At 41.9% G+C, this 16,092-nt stretch overlaps 1 protein-coding gene and 1 long non-coding RNA gene across 7 annotated transcripts in view; one reads left to right on the forward strand and one right to left on the reverse strand.

The window, feature by feature from the left end:
- Positions 1–13,558, forward strand: part of PLEKHG1 (pleckstrin homology and RhoGEF domain containing G1) — a 232,272-nt gene extending 218,714 nt beyond the window's left edge. For all 6 annotated transcript variants that reach the window (XM_058735642.1, XM_058735640.1, XM_058735637.1 and 3 more), the window contains 2 exons: positions 2,154–3,795; positions 10,064–13,558. In XM_058735642.1, the coding sequence (XP_058591625.1) occupies positions 2,154–3,795; positions 10,064–11,127 (2,706 nt within the window). In that variant the 3' untranslated portion in view covers positions 11,128–13,558. The remainder of the gene's footprint in view (positions 1–2,153; positions 3,796–10,063) is intronic.
- Positions 1–16,092, reverse strand: part of LOC131515045 (uncharacterized) — a 35,986-nt gene that overhangs the window by 10,051 nt on the left and 9,843 nt on the right. The gene's annotated exons all lie outside the window — the stretch shown is intronic.

Below are 16,092 nucleotides of genomic sequence, written 5' to 3' on the forward strand. Positions count from 1 at the left end.
CTAGTGAAGATATATATGCCTCTAGTGAGATGTATAAACCACATGCTTGTATGTTGTGCTAAATCCTCAGATTGATTATTTCTACATCTAAGAGTTTCTTCAGTTCTCCTGGTGATTTACTTGATATAAAATATCAGTTTCCAAAGTCCACAGTTTCAACTAATTAGTTTTATTAAAAGCATCTTTTGATATTAAAAACACAGGTTTCTTCATTTTCTAAATGGTCTGGGAATCGTTCTGGAAGGGAAGATTTTAAGAAAGTATTACTTGGCTGTTCACAAAATGCTTTTGTTACACTTTCAAAGTGCTTTGTCATGACTTTACTAGTTAGTACCAACTTTTTTTATTTTGTAAAATGTAGCGACTGGCTGCCCATATTTTATAAACATGTTACCAGTACAGTCTGAGTAAGGTAAAAAGGGAGAGATATTAAAGGGTGAGGAAAGAAAATAGAGCCATAAATATAATCCTATATATATATATTTTATATATCCTATATATATATCCTACATAATCATATATATTAATCATATATATTAATATATATGATTATATATTAATATATATTATATATTAATATATATGATTAATATATATTAATTATATATTAATTATATATATTAATTAATATATATGATTAATTGATATATATATATTAATATATATCAATTATATACATATAAATAATATATATAATTAATATATATAAATTAATATATATTTATTAATATATAATATAAATTATATTAATATAATATAATATATATTATATTAATATATAATATATAATATATATTATATAATATATTGATCATATATATATTTATATATATATTATATATATATATATAATATATATATATATATTTGTGTGTGTGTGTGTCCATACGTGTGCATATTCATTGGTTCCTAGTCCTCAAATGGTCCACGGTTTGATCACATGAAAAAAAGTGAGCACAAGATTAAATGACTAATGGGGTGGGGTGTTTTTAGCTTTTAATTTTTAACAGAAAAATAACATTCAGGATGAAATTTTTTTTCTTGCCTTCCCTACACTTCCCTTCCCTCCCTGATACACAGACAGGCAGGCAGGCAGACACATTGCTGAGAGGTTATTCCAAGAAAATATGTATCCCAGTTTCATGGACAAGTGATGAAAAATTCTTGCTCATTGGACCGTTCTCATTGGTTCTTATAGTGCTTCAATCAGAAAACACGTCCCTGGTACTAATCAGTTTGAACTGGTCTTAAGCCTTGCAACTCTTTGAAGCTAGTCCTTCTACTACAGACGGCATCAGAGGCCCATGCACTCTCTGTCTGCACAATTGAGGTCCATCAAGAAAGGTTCCAAGTGATAAAAGACCCCATTGTGTTTTTTTATGAGACCTTGTTAACGTCGCTCATATTTTACTTCCTAACAGGTATCTAAATATTACTTAATCAAATCTATTTTGAGAGAAAGTAAAAAGCTCACCAGCTCAAAAGTGGATTAAGTTACATTCCTGCAACAGAGTCTCTGCCTAGAATGTATAAATCAAGGCAATGCTGGTCAGGTGCAAGGCAGGTCTGCAGATTTCAGAGAAAGCCTCGAGCTGTGCCGTCAGGTTACTGACAGAGGCTTCTGGTACACCAGAAACCACAGTAGGGTTCCTAGGAGTCAAGCCTCAAAGAGAAACCAGATACCATGGCCCTCGATACCCATGTACGTTCACGCATATAATGTTATTTGCCAAGTGCGTGTCGGAATTATTCGAAGCATCTAAGAGTTTTCTGTATTTTGCCGATTCCCTGCATTGGGGTAAGGGATTTGGAGTCAGACCTAGGTTTGCATCCCAGCCTTTCTACCAACTAGAGAGAGCCTGGATTTCCTTAGTGTGCGATTGGTACAATCACATCTAACCCGCAGACCATGAGCATTACCTGTGGAGAACGTCTGCAAATGGCCTGGCCTGTTTCTAAGTGAATATCAGTTCCTGTCCTTTCTGCCCCTTTTTTGCAAAACTCTGAAGCGCTTTTCCCCTCAGTGAAAATCAACTTTTACCGATCATTTGCTTTAAGAACCTTATAGTCCGGTGGGAGAGGCAACGTGTAAAACCAGGGCACTCTGTGTCTATGGCACTCCGGTTCAGTCAATATGTCTCTATCTGCCCCAGGTCTCCAGAGAGGAAGGGTCTCCCCCGCGGACCTCAACGGGACCATCTCCCGCACAGAGGAACAGTCAGCCGAGCACTTCTGCCATTATCAGTGTGCTTCGCGGGGGAGGAGCCATCAGAAACATCTGGACGGACCACCAGATCAGACAGGCCTTGTTTCCTAGCCGTCGGTCCCCTCAGGAGAATGAGGGTGGTGAAGATGACTATCAGATGTTCGTGCCCTCTTTCTCCTCCTCGGATCTGAACTCTGCCAGACTGTGTGAAGACAGCACTTCCAGTCGCCCTTGCAGTTGGCACATGGGACAGATTGAATCCACAGAAGCCACCGGCTCTGGCCACCGGGTTGTCAGGCGGGCCAGTAGCGCTGGCGAGAGCAACACGTGTCCCCCCGAAATAAGAATTCGGGACGGTGGTGGCTCTCAGTATAGCCCCCGAAGGGAACTGCAGAGTGGCCCTAAAACAGAAGGGCAGGAAGGAATGACTCCCTTTGGGTCATCCGTAGAGCTGACTATTGATGACGTAGACCATGTCTATGACAACATAAGTTACGAGGACTTGAAACTGATGGTTGCCAAACGGGAAGAAGCCGAACCCATGCCCCCCAAAACAGCCAGGGACTCTGTCCGCCCCAAGAGCACCCCGGAGCTGACCTTCTCAAAGAGGCAGGCTGACCGCGAGAAGACCTCTCTGCACACGATGAGGGACGGAGCGCCAGCTGGTCGCCAGGCGTCGAACCAAAGCACACACGAACTCCAGATGGTTGAGGAGAACATCTATGACACCATAGGGCTCCCAGATCCCCCCTCACTGGACTTCAAATGCAGCAGCCTGAAGCGTCCCAAGAGGAGCACCTTCTTAGGTCTGGACGCCGACTTTGCATGCTGCGACAGTCTGAGGCCCTTCGTTTCCCAGGACAGCCTCCAGTTCAGTGAGGACGAAGCCCCTTACCACCAGGGCCCCTCTGATAATGATTATTTGAGTTTGCTCTATAACTCTTTCAGCTGTAACCTGTCCCTAGCCGATAAATCGATATCTGATAAACTGTCTGAAGAAGTGGACGAAATCTGGAATGACCTGGAAAATTACATCAAGAAAAATGAAGTCAAAGCTAGAGACCGGCTCCTGGCAGCATTTCCCGTCAGCACAGAGGACATGCCGGGCAGGCTGTACTCCGAGAGCACCCCCGAGCTGGGCAGAGAGGCGGCACGTTCCGTGTCCACGCTGTCCCTCCCGGAGGGCCACGCTTTCCTCACGCCGCTGAAAGACAGCGGCAGACCTAGCCGGGCCAACTGCCCGTTTGAGGAAGACCTGATTTCTAAAGAAGACTCCTTTATGAGTCTCAACCGGCTGTCTCTGGCCAGTGAAACACCTCCCATGGAAAATCCCTACGACTTGGCCAACAGCGGTCTGTCCCAAACAGACTTGGAAACCCCTGACCCTGGGATGGATGCCACAGATAAGACAAGAAGCAGGGTTTTTATGATGGCCAGGCAGTACAGTCAGAAGATCAAGAAGGCAAATCAACTCTTAAAAGTGAGAAGCCCAGAGTTGGAGCAGCCACTGGCCGGCCAGCAACAGAAGTCCACGCACAAAGACCTGGCGGCCATCTTAGAAGAGAAGAAGCAAGGGGGCCCTGCCATCGGTACGTTCCTTCACACTGCTTTCCTTCCTTCTTGAAAGTAGGATGTGAGGGCAGCTTCCAGGTTCTAAATGTCCTTAAACCTTGAGAACATTGCCACTCAGACGTTCATTCTCTCAAATCGAGACCGCTGACTTACTAACAAACAGTGGCGAGGCTGTTGCTCATCTTTTCCCACTTTTGGCACAGAGTCTCTTGGAGTAAGATTTGGTCTCGGAGGCTTTTGTTGTAGGTTTAACACAGTCACTGCAGGCTTGATGTTTTAAGACCCGTTCTCCACTCTGAAGTGTAAAAAATAGCAGTCAGTTGAACTTGTGGCATCACATAAAGCCTTTCCCTGTGAATCAGTGTGCTGGGAATGAGCAGTGGCTCAAGTACGCTTTGAAGATTTGGAAGCCTATGGAATAGGGTTGTTCCAGAATCCCAACAGAAAATGCCCACTCATCCTAACAGGGGAAAAGGAGTCCTCTCTGCTCTCTTTAAGAGCTATTCACATTTTATACCTTAGTTGTTTCCCATGTATTTCTGTTACCAGTTTATGTGTGTGTGTGTGTGTGTGTGTGTGTGTGTGTGTGTGTGTGTGTGTGTGTGTTTTAAATAGCTGCTATCATGCATTTAATACTATCTTACTTGGTATTCTCACATAGCTTCCAAAAAGTTTAATAACTTCAGTCAAGCCTCCTTTCTGGGGCAGAAATCTGGGATCTCAGGTACAATATTGGCAGGACTGGGGCTAAAGGTTTGACTTCTCTCTGTGTTATAAAGAAGTACATACACAAAACTCGACACTGATCCTGGTGGAAGGACACGTGTGTGAATGAGACACATGACTGTCATAGGAGGAGAAACCTGAGGGCATGCTGCTTCTCACCTCAGGAGCTTTTCACCTCTAGACCCAGAGAGATTTCTGGGGTTAGGCCCAGGAGTCTGCAGTTTAAAACAGTGTGGTCTTTTGATCCTATTTTAAGAATCCCTGCCCTAGATTTTTCTGACAAAGGACCACCTCAGTATCAAATGAGAGGAGACCTTTCTCCAATTAAAAGTAAAACCCAGATGGCTCAGTATCGAGGCACATTCAGGTAGTTAGCAGGATAGTGACACAGCTCATCTGGCTAGATTGGTGCCACTCACCCCCTTTCTTGGAGGTTGATTTCCTTCTCTTCGTGGAAACCAGAGAATGAGAAGGGGATCTCCAAATCCAAAATGAAGCCACAAGCTACATGACAAGGACGTATAGGGATTTTTTTTCAAGTTTGGGAGTATTTAAGAATTGTCTACAGCTTGCCTCTTTTTCTAGAACTAATCACACAGTGAAGTTTCCTAACAAATAGGGCAGTTAAGCCCTGGAATTGCTACCTGAAGGACTTTGCAGACTCTCTTGAGTCCTTCTTCTTCTTTTTAAATAAAATGAAGGTGAAAAGTGAATTTTGTATGAGTGTGAGAGACCAGATGGGCATATGTTTTTCCTCCTGGCGAGAATATGCTTGGATTGATTTGGATCCCTTTTCCAACGCTAGCGTTGCTAAGCTGGTTTGTTGTTACACGTGGAAAAGAAGTGGGTTCCAGCCGCAGAAGGACTCTTTGGGGACAGAGATGGCATTGTAAACAGCAGTGCAATCACTGACCAAACCTGGGCTAAGAGAAATCCAGCTCCAAGGTTTCTGATGATGGTAGATTATACCAGCAGACTGTTCTTTAAAAAGTGGTAATCGCCTGAGCCAGGTTGTTTTGAACACGGACCATCTATTAACATGCAAAACTCAAAAATTGATGGAAGCGTGTCCTTCAGTGCTGTTTCATTAGGGCTTACAACTACTTTGAATAATCTTCTTTTTTACCCACCTTTTAAGTATGGACAGATTTTCCTTTTGGGGTTTTCTTTTGCTTCTTTTTATTTTTGGTTTGTTCTCTTTTTGCTTTTACCTACTGATGTCTTCTTGGGATCCCATAGGATCTTTTCTCAGCTTTGCATCTGGGTCCTTTCTTGACATGGTGGGCTACTACCGACGTTCTCCCCAACCAAGAGGAGGAGATCGCTCCAAAGTCATCTTCTGAGAGCAGGGTCTCCCCTGCTGTCTGGCAGGAGCACGTCCCTAGGGCCTGCCATCTCTCAGACCTGAGGAATCTTCCATCCGGGTGGATCGAGACCACTTCCTGTGCCCACTAGGCTTTCAATCAGTTGACATGATGACTCCTTTTCTCTCTCTTGTTTATCTGGGCACAGGACGTCATAATCGAACGGACCGATTCTCCAGACTTCTTCGTATGGGCCTTGCCACTTTGCCAGGAGCTTGCTCTCGGTGTTGTACGGAAGGAGGAACGCCCTATTCACCTGCTGAAACTCTCGAGCACCTTTATTGAACTCTCTGGCGGGGGGTCTACAGGCCCCGGGTCAGATTTCTGCCTTTAAATCACCCAACCAGGTCTAGTTTACCCCGCTGTTTAGAGCCTATGATGGCATGCCGGCATTCTCGGTCAGTCAGACCTCCCTCCTGATAGTCTTTGAGGCCACAAAACTTTTGGGTTCCCTTTTTGTGTGATGTTTTACATGGGAGAAGACTCCATATAGGTTTGAGGAATTTTCCTTTTTTTTTGCATAAAGTAGAGAAGGCAAAATAACATTTTATGCTTTGGTCCACATCTCAAGCAGTATCAGAAACATTGACATTAATCGTCTGTCTTGAAAGCAATATATTTCATATTTTCTCGGTAAGGATCGCTTCAAGCTTTCATCTGGAATCCTAAGAACACCACCATTGAAATGAACAAAAGAGAAGTAAACCAGGGACAGCCCTGGGTCGTCACATAATGATAATATACATGTTCTATAAAGTCTGTTAATGCCAGAACTAAGGATGATGGGGACCTCTGAACCAGCTGACCGATACTAAGGTTTTTAGACTAGAAGTGTCATCTTGCACTGGCTATTTCCTATACATCTGGCTAAAGAAATCTATTTAATGACACCTGTTCCTTTGGAAGCAGTCTCTTATTCACATTGCCATCAAACAAGTTATAGACTCTCTTAGAATGCCAAGCTGAGACAAAACAGAACAAAAACTCCACAACTTAGATAGGCACAGTATATTGTCTACTTCTGAGATACTTTTTATTGCAAATCTATAAATGGCCGACTTTTTATTATCCAAAGGTAAACTGTGTGCATTATGAGTTGTCTATAGGAAGCATTTTAATCAAAGACTACTTTCCTGCTTCCTCTTTTTCTGCTATGCCCCTGATTTTCTAGGCTGCCTTTCTACTCTCTGGGGAATGGTCTTAGAAAAAACACATTCATTTTTTTTTTTAATTTTTTTTTTCCAACGTTTTTTATTTATTTTTGGGACAGAGAGAGACAGAGCATGAACGGGGGAGGGGCAGAGAGAGAGGGAGACACAGAATCGGAAACAGGCTCCAGGCTCCGAGCCATCAGCCCAGAGCCCGACGCGGGGCTCGAACTCACGGACCGCGAGATTGTGACCTGGCTGAAGTCGGACGCTTAACCGACTGCGCCACCCAGGCACCCGAACACATTCATTTTTTTTTTTTTAATTTTTAAGGTTTATTTTTGAGAGAGAGACAGAATGTGAGTGGAGGAGGGGCGGAGAGAGAGGGAGACACAGAACCAGAAGCAGGCTCCAGGCTCTGAGCTGTCAGCACAGAGCCCAACCCAGGGCTCGAACCCACAAACCACAAGATCATGACCTGAGCTGAAGTCGGACGTTTGACCGACTGAGCCAACCAGGCACCCTAAGCACCTCCATTTTTAACACAATGCTTGAAATAAAAGGTGGCAGTCCAAAAATTATCAGAATAATTAAGTAGTTTCCGAGACTGATTTCTATCCGAAATTATGCTTGGTGCTCTGTGAGGATTGTTCTCCAAGACTAAAAGCTCATAGACTAGCTGGAATGATAAACTAGACCACATAAAACAGTTAGCAACACAAGATTGAGTGTATGCGTGTGTGCATGTCTATGCATGTGTGTGCAAGCAATAGCTAAATATTATGGTCCACACTAATACAACACTTCAGTGAAAACAAATGGATCAGAAAATGATTCATGCAAGGGGTAGGGCTTGTAGAGGGTCTTGAGAGGTAAATCGGAGTTGATAAAGCAAAGGGATAGGAAGAGCGTGTGATTGGGAAGAAAGAGACATGAGAAATACTGTGGATATTTTGGGTAATACATGGTTTCAGATCACCTGGGCTACCGTTCATACACAACTTTGTGGTTAAACTTTGGTACTGAAATAGTTTAACCAAATGGTTTAATTAGCTCTCATTGCTTTCCCCGAAATTGTCACCTTATTGGAATCTTGTAACAGTTCAGAGCCCTCCTGACTTAGCCGCGGGATCAGGTGCAGGGCCGTAATATACATGACAATGGTTTGGGCAGAACCATTTGACTTTCACTAACCAGTGACTTATGTCTAAAAGTTCAGTTGCCTTTGTTTGGGCTTCATAGTTCATGAAACATTATAGATTTCAGAATGGCTAATGTGAGCACCTTGGTTCATGTAGATTTTCTTAAAGTGCTTTTTTGTTTTAATGTTTATTTCTGAGAGACAGAGAGAGAGGGAGACCGAGCGTGAGTTGGGGAGGGGCAGAGAGAGAGGGAGACACAGAATCGGAAGCAGGCTCCAGGCTCCGAGCTGTCAGCACAGAGCCCGACGCGGGGCTCGAACTCACAAACCATGAGATCGTGACCTGAGCTGACGTCAGACACTCAACCAGCTGAGCCCCCTAGGCGCCCCAATCAATACTTACAATCTCTTAAGGGGTTGCCAAATTTAATTGGCATTGAGAATCGTCATTATTCCATTTAAGGAATAATAGCTCATGTTTTTGTTACTAGAAATTCTAAACTGATATTCTCTGTTCTTCCAAGGAATCTGGACTTGAAAACCTGAAGGATCTGAGTGTAGGGTCTGTACAAAGTTAAACAGACGATTTACCCTGATTTGGAGGACTAGGGAAGCAATTTGAGAAGCTCGCAATTAAAGGCACACAGACTGATTGCAACTTGTCTTCTGTTCTCATAGAAGATTGAGACAAAAGAAATGGCAGAAACTCAACTAAATATTTTATTTAAATTCAAGGGATAATTTGCTAACTAACAATAGGCTACTAAAAATATCAAAAGCTTAAAGAAGAAGAAAATGTAATGTCACTTGCTGGCCATCTTATATGGGATAGATCCCTTTCATAAAGACTATGTAGATGTGTTCTGGGTAATTTATAGGATGCATGGAATTTTTTGATCCTAGGGTGGTCATGTGGATACCCGGATTGGGATGATGGAGGGGTGGGTAGCTCTTGAAATTGACATTCTCTTGGCTCAGTCTCTTAAAACATTCCTGGTCCAAGAGAATATTCTATCCGTATCTCGATTCTGTTAACATCTTTAGAAATATCTGTAATCAGAAGTGGAACAGAGAGGAGAATGGCCTCACAGCTTAATTTAACGTGGCAATAGCTTTTGTGGAAGTAACAGTCAAATCCTGTTCTGGCTAAATACTAGAGAATGTTACACTATCGATCCTATGCACAGATGGTTCATTCCCAATATCTCGGAAGCATAGACTTCAATGCCCAACTTCTTGGGGATGGGAAGGGAGATGTGGGTCAGTCAATACACATGGTTTTGAAATACTGGAAGGGAGGACCTCCTGAAGACACTGGTTTCCCAGACAGTGGCAGTGGACTGCCACCTGGAAACGGGAAGTACAGGAACAGCCATCAGGAGCGGCCTCTTGAAGGAGTCATTGTCTGGGACCAATCAAGACTAGGGAGAAGCCAGGGGTAGCCACTAGTGGATTGTGTCATATTCCTCTTAACGGCACTTGTGTTATTTTTCATTGACCAGGGTTTAAGTGCTGACCTTCTTGTTTTTATGATGCCCGTTTTTTAGCACTGACACCATTTCATGCTTGTAAAGAATACCAGAAATTTCCATCATAGATAGTGAACATGTGCAGACCTGAAGTAAACTCATCCAGAATGATATCAAATTAAATGAACCTTTAGGTGACATTTTTGGTGACATTTTTATTTTTTATGAAACTATGGATTATTAGCTCGCGTTGCTTAGTACTCAGTGATGACTCATCCTCACACTTAAAAGTCCTGTCTATTTAAAAGTTTTAAATATGTTTGTTAGCATGTTATGTATATAAATATATATATATATATATATATATATATTTTTTTTTTATCTTTGCATGTGGACATAACCCTATGTATGTTTATTGTTTCACATTTGCCTTCCAGGTGCCAGGATTGCCGAGTATTCCCAATTGTATGACCAGATTGTATTCAGAGAGCCCCCCTTTAAGACCCAGAAGGACGGCTGGGCCAGCCCTCGAGAACCCCCCAACCCCACGTCTGCATCAACTCCCCGGTCCCAACATGGCAGCGAAGATTGGCTTTTGCATTCAACCTATAGTAATGGAGAGTTAGTGCACTTCTGTCCCCAGCCAGAGCAAGACTTGAAGTCGAAACATCCCACTTTAGAGATCAACACAAAAAACATTCCAAGACAGTTGTCCACAGCTTGCTCTGTGCCTTCTCTTCAAACCTCCGACCCTCTGCTGGGCTCCTTCCAGAGACACAGTGTGATAGTCAGTCAGCCCAACAAAGAGAACTCTTACCAGGGCCACCTTTACAACTCTTTGGGTCGGAAAGGAATCAGTGCTAAATCGCAGCCTTATAATAGGTCCCAGTCATCTTCCTCAATCTTGATAAACAAGTCCGTGGACTCCATCAACTACCCTGGAGAAGTGGGAAAGAAACAGCTGCTGTCTTTGCACAAAAGTTCAAGGTGTGAGAGCCACCAGGATCTGCTGCCAGGTATGGCTGACTCGTGTCAACAGGGCGCTGAAAAACGCTCCGATCTCACGCTCCAAGACTCACAGAAGGTTCTGGTCGTCAATAGAAATTTGCCCTTAAGTGCTCAAATAGCTACACAGAACTATTTTTCCAATTTCAAGGAGACTGAAGGAGACGAAGATGACTACGTGGAAATAAAGTCAGAAGAAGATGAGTCAGAGTTAGAGCTATCTCACGGTCGTAGGAAGAAAGCTGTCCCACAGATGACGGATGCTGACTTTACTGAGAAGACCCGTAGCAACAACACGTCTTACTCTGTGAACAGTCCGTGCTCTCCCAAAGAGCCAATGGGCGACCCACTTGGGATTTCACCATACCTGACGTCCTACGACGATTCGGACAAACTGAATGACTATCTTTGGAGGGGGCCGTCTCCCAATCAGCAAAACATCGTCCAGTCGCTGAGGGAAAAATTTCAATGTCTCAGTTCCAGTAGCTTTGCCTAAGTTTCTCAGTAGAAGCTGCGCAAACCAATGTCGTGTGAGGCTCACAGATTACAGATACTGAGAGGTGTTTTCTATGTACCAGATTAAAAACGATTTTGTAATAACCAGAAGTGTAAACCATACTTTCTTTTCCAGCACAACTTTTGGAAACGGCTGACAAGCCAGCCGGAATCGTACTGTATAGCCAGTGTCTTCTCTGATGCTGTGTCGTGTCTCCTGTAAGTCGATCTTACTTGAAAATTTTTAGGCTTTTTTTTTTTTTTTTAACCTGATGGCCATGATACGTTCTCCCATATCCTGAAAATAGTGTCCAGACTTTAACAAATGCCATAATCCTCTCCTATTATCCAGAACCCACAAATAGTTTTATTCTAGGACCCAAAGGCAGCAAGGAGGCTTTTCCGCATGTTTGCGAAAGAGGGGAAACGAAAGCTGTTTAAAGGATTACGTGAATCACATCGGGCATTTGGGTTTCATTTGCGACAAGACCCTAGCAAAACTTAAGCTAGAGATCTCTCATTGGAGGATGAATCTCCGGTGCCCGTTTCACTCTGTATCCGTGATTTCTCTATCAGGGTCACGCTAGTGTAGAAATTGGGTACCTATTGTGCACCAGAAGGTAGCAAGACCAATTTTGTATAAGCCAAAATCCTTACCTCTGTTCCTGGACGAGGTCTGGAGAATGTGCTCGCTCTTATGTTTATTTTTGATGGCTGGAGTAAAAGGAATGCCTTCCTCAAGTGCTTAAAGAAAACTCCAAGCAAGAAAATAGAAAAGATGGTTATCTCCTCATATTACAGTTAAAGAGGGGGCGGAAATAGAACCCTGCATGCTATTTCTTTGTGCATATCTCTACTCAACACAAAGCAAGCCAGGAGCTAAAACACAACAACACACGTTAGCGTCACCCTTTGCACAGCAATTTTTCCTTTGTACTTTCCTGAGTTTCGTATTCAACCAAATGACCTCATCCCAGCCTTGAGGATTTCGTTGACCGCGATGAAATGTGTTTTTTAAACTAAGCGTAACGCGAGGGCCTCTTTTCGTTGTTTGAGAGCAAAGAATCTTTGGCTGCTCAGCTGTGACTAAAAACCTCTTTTCATTGTCATTATGGTCTTCGAGTAGCCGCTCACTGTGATATCACGGACCAACATACCACTTCATGGAAGGAAACTGCAAAAACCAGACCTTGAGAGTAAAAAACAAAACCGAAGAAGCACAAGAGAGAAGCGAAGGCAGATCTATGGGTCCTTTATAACAATGTTGTATTTTATTGAAGATTCCGGTCAATGCAAGAAGAGTGTGTTCTTAAACTGTGGCCTTTTAAGGCTCCCTTTAAGCAGTTTTACATTCTGTGATCCCTTCCCCACCTGCTCGGTTTTTTATTTTGAAAATTATATGTGTAGGAAAGGGGGTGTGGGCCTTTTATCCGAAGGTAAGCAACGATACTGATTTCCATCGGTGACATCTCACCATAATTCTTTTCCTCTTCTTGAGTCCTGTGCCTCGTTTTCTTAACCACGAAACATCAGACGTGACCATCCTTATTTTACAAGCAGGTACCGAAAGACCTTCGTTTTTCCTTTGAAATAACAGAAAAGAACCCAAGTTTCTTCCTTCTCTATATTCTTTCTTCTTAGAGCTTGTCAAACAAAGTCCCTGTTGGATAGCATGGTTCTAGAGACATTCCTTCTTTCACTGCCTTTCTTTATACTTGATAGGAGTTTTCAGGACTAAGCAGTGTCAGAAAAGACAAGCCCTGCAAGGAAGCATGTTCTCAGACTTGCCAGAAGGGCTTGTTAGTGTGCTTGCAAAACAAAGTTATCTGATTCTTCTTGTCCTAGAATGTAGTTTCCTATTTTTGCTGTTTAGTGTGTATGACCCCCAATTCTATATTGTCCATATTACCGCGGTGTCTTACTCTCAGAAGTTATGAACCCTTCACACCAGTGTTCTCGTTGCATGGCTTCGATGTCACCTGGCTGCACCAAGGTGGATGTCGTGCTGTATAAAATGTCTGTGTCATTGTCTTTAGGTTCTAGGATAAACCTTTACCTTTTAGATGTCTTCTGTCAGCCAGGATGCAGATTTTGAGAGCTGTGTGTATATATAATCATGTTCATATTTTTCCTCAAAGTTACCAATTAAATGCTTCCATTTAAAATAGTTTCTTTTGGACGTGGGGTAGGATTGTACATAATTGGGGGGAAAGTTATACGTACTTAAAGTTATGTCAAGTTCTTACTGGGTCTCTGTACTGAACGTTCAGGTTTGTTTGTTTTTTTTTTTAAGTTCACTTTTTACCTAGTCTTTGTGCAAAAAAAAAAAATGCATCTAGGAAAACATAGTTTAAATATTGTATATAAGATAAAGTTAGTAATGCTCATTATTTAATAAAGTTTGTAAAGTACAAGGTAAATTATAGTGTGAAATAGTGTGTTTATTCAAGAAAGGTCAAGATTTTTCCAAACAACGTTTAGTTGTAATACTTTTTTTGTCTTGCCTTTATGAGCCATGCAGAAAATGGGTCACGGTGAATGACGATATGCCATGTTTCAGTGACAGGACATTTTCTGTATCTTTGGGTTACTTTTATTATTTTTTTCATGTTTATTGTTGAGAGAGAGAGAGAGAGAGAGACAGAGTGCAAGAGGAGTAGGGACAGAGACTGCAAGGGAGACACAGAATCTGAAACAGGCTCCAGGCTCTGAGCTGTCAACACAGAGCCAACACAGGACTCGAACTCCGGAACAGCGAGATCATGACCTGAGCCGAAGTCGGACGCATAACCGACTGAGCCACCCAGGCGCCCCTGGATTACTTTTAAAATATTGAATTTAGTGTCTGGGATGGTATGTGTTTTCTTGACAGGTGGGTGAGTTAGATGAAATCAAAAGATTATCTTTTTTTTTTTTTTTTACTTTGTAGTAACAAGATATTTTTTTAACTATTTCATTATTGAATCAAAAATTAATGTAAAACTTTGGGGACACAAATTAAGGGTTTTGGAGGGGTATAACTTGCCTTTTTTTTTTTTGATAGACAAAATTTTACAGAGAACAGAAGCATGTTAATATAAATTGGTAAACATAGACCATTTTGAAAGCAATTCTAGTTCCCAATATAAGCATAAACCCTACTCTGGCATAATGAAAATATATGTTGCCTAAGTTTCTTTATACAGAGGAGAATAACTTGAAATTTTCTTTAGAGTGTTTTAAAGTGGGGAATTTCTAAACTTCACACTGAGGATTTATGAGGTTGTTGTTTTTTTTTTCCTCTTTTTAGAGGATTTATGAGGTTTATAGCTTATTCCTCTGCATCGAGTCTGGAAGTAGATGGGGTTTTCTAACAGTCATGCAAGTTCAATTTCGAGAAGCAAATGATGGTAGAAAGACCATTCCCTGTGTAAATTACATACATAAGTTAAATCCTTAGGGGAAAGGAAGAAAAATCTTAAATATCAGGCTTGCAATGAACTAGAAACACAGCTGTTAAACATGAATATTAACATTTATTTTCTTTTGTTCAAAAAAAAAAATCCAAAAAACATTTTTTTAATCTCTGTCTTGAGGAGCAAATGTTAATACTTTAAGAACTCTCCCATCCTCTACATTATATAACTTCCTCTTTCTAGACAAGAGGAAGGGATTGGAATAAAAGAAACAGCTTCAACCCTTTTGCAAGTTTACATGTCTTTAACTTAAACCTTGTCCTATGGATAAGATATGGAGCTTTCTTAAGCATGCTTTTTCAATGTTTTTGTTTGTTTGTTTAAAAAAAAGTATGGAAACATAAGCATTCTCTCACATTTAGCTTCTCATATTTTTCTTTCCTTACAAGTGATTTAGAGCGTGTAATACCAAGACAATATGGAATTACGCGGCGTTGAAAAGGTTACTGAGTGCAAAATATGATTGCGCAATCAATCCATATAATCGTAAATGAACATTCGGAATGTGTATAGCATATTTGAAAACAACTCTTTTATAGGAGATGTTTCTTCTTGGAAGTTTCTTTTTGAAAGAATATTCTTTTAAGAAAATGTTTATTTCCTTATTTTTAAGAGAGACGGTGCGCATGTGGGAGGAGTAGACAGCAAGGGAGAGAGAGGATCCCAGGCAGGCTCTACGTTGTCAGGGCAGAGCCCGACGAGGGACTCAAACTCACCATGACATGACCTGCATCAAAATCAAGAGTCAGATGCTTAACCGATGGTGCCACTGAGGCGCCCCTGGAAGAATATGCTAAAATTTAGCATGTGACTCATTGGACCCCTTGGGGATGGATGTTTTCACCAGCTCTGTACAGTGCCTGACAATTCGCAGGTGTTCCATAAATATTTAATGATTGAATAGATGGGGTCATAAACTTGCACGTCTGACTTCGACACAGGTCACGATCTCATGGTTCGTGAGGTCAAGTCCCGCGTCGGGCTCTGTGCTGCCAGCTCGGAGCCTGGAGCCTGCTTCAGATTCTGTGTCTCCCTCTCTCTCTGCCCCTCCCCTGCTCATGCTCTGTCTCTCAGAAATAAATATTTTTTAAAAATTTTAAAAAACAAGGAATAAGTAAACAAAATATGGTACATTCATATACTGGAATAATATTAAGCAATAAGAAGCAATTGGATATTGATACAGGCAACAACTTGCATTAATCTCAAATACATTATAGGGGCGTCTGGGTGGCTCAGGCGGTTGGGCATCCGACTTCGGCTCAGGTCATGATCTCGCAGTTCGCGAGTTCGAGCCCCACGTCGGGCTCTGTGCCGACAGCTCAGAGCCTAGAGCCTGCTTCGGATTTTGTGTCTCCCTCTCTCTCTGCCCCTCCCCTGTTCATGCTCTGTCTCTCTCTGTCTCTCAATAATAAATAAACGTTAAAAAAATTAAAAAAAAACAACTTGTTTGAGCCCAAAACATGAGAAAAACATGCAAATCAGAGACACAAAGGAGGAAGAACAACAAT

The sequence above is a fragment of the Neofelis nebulosa genome, chromosome 6, assembly GCF_028018385.1.
Source record: "Neofelis nebulosa isolate mNeoNeb1 chromosome 6, mNeoNeb1.pri, whole genome shotgun sequence".
NCBI classification, from domain to species: Eukaryota; Metazoa; Chordata; class Mammalia; order Carnivora; family Felidae; genus Neofelis; species Neofelis nebulosa.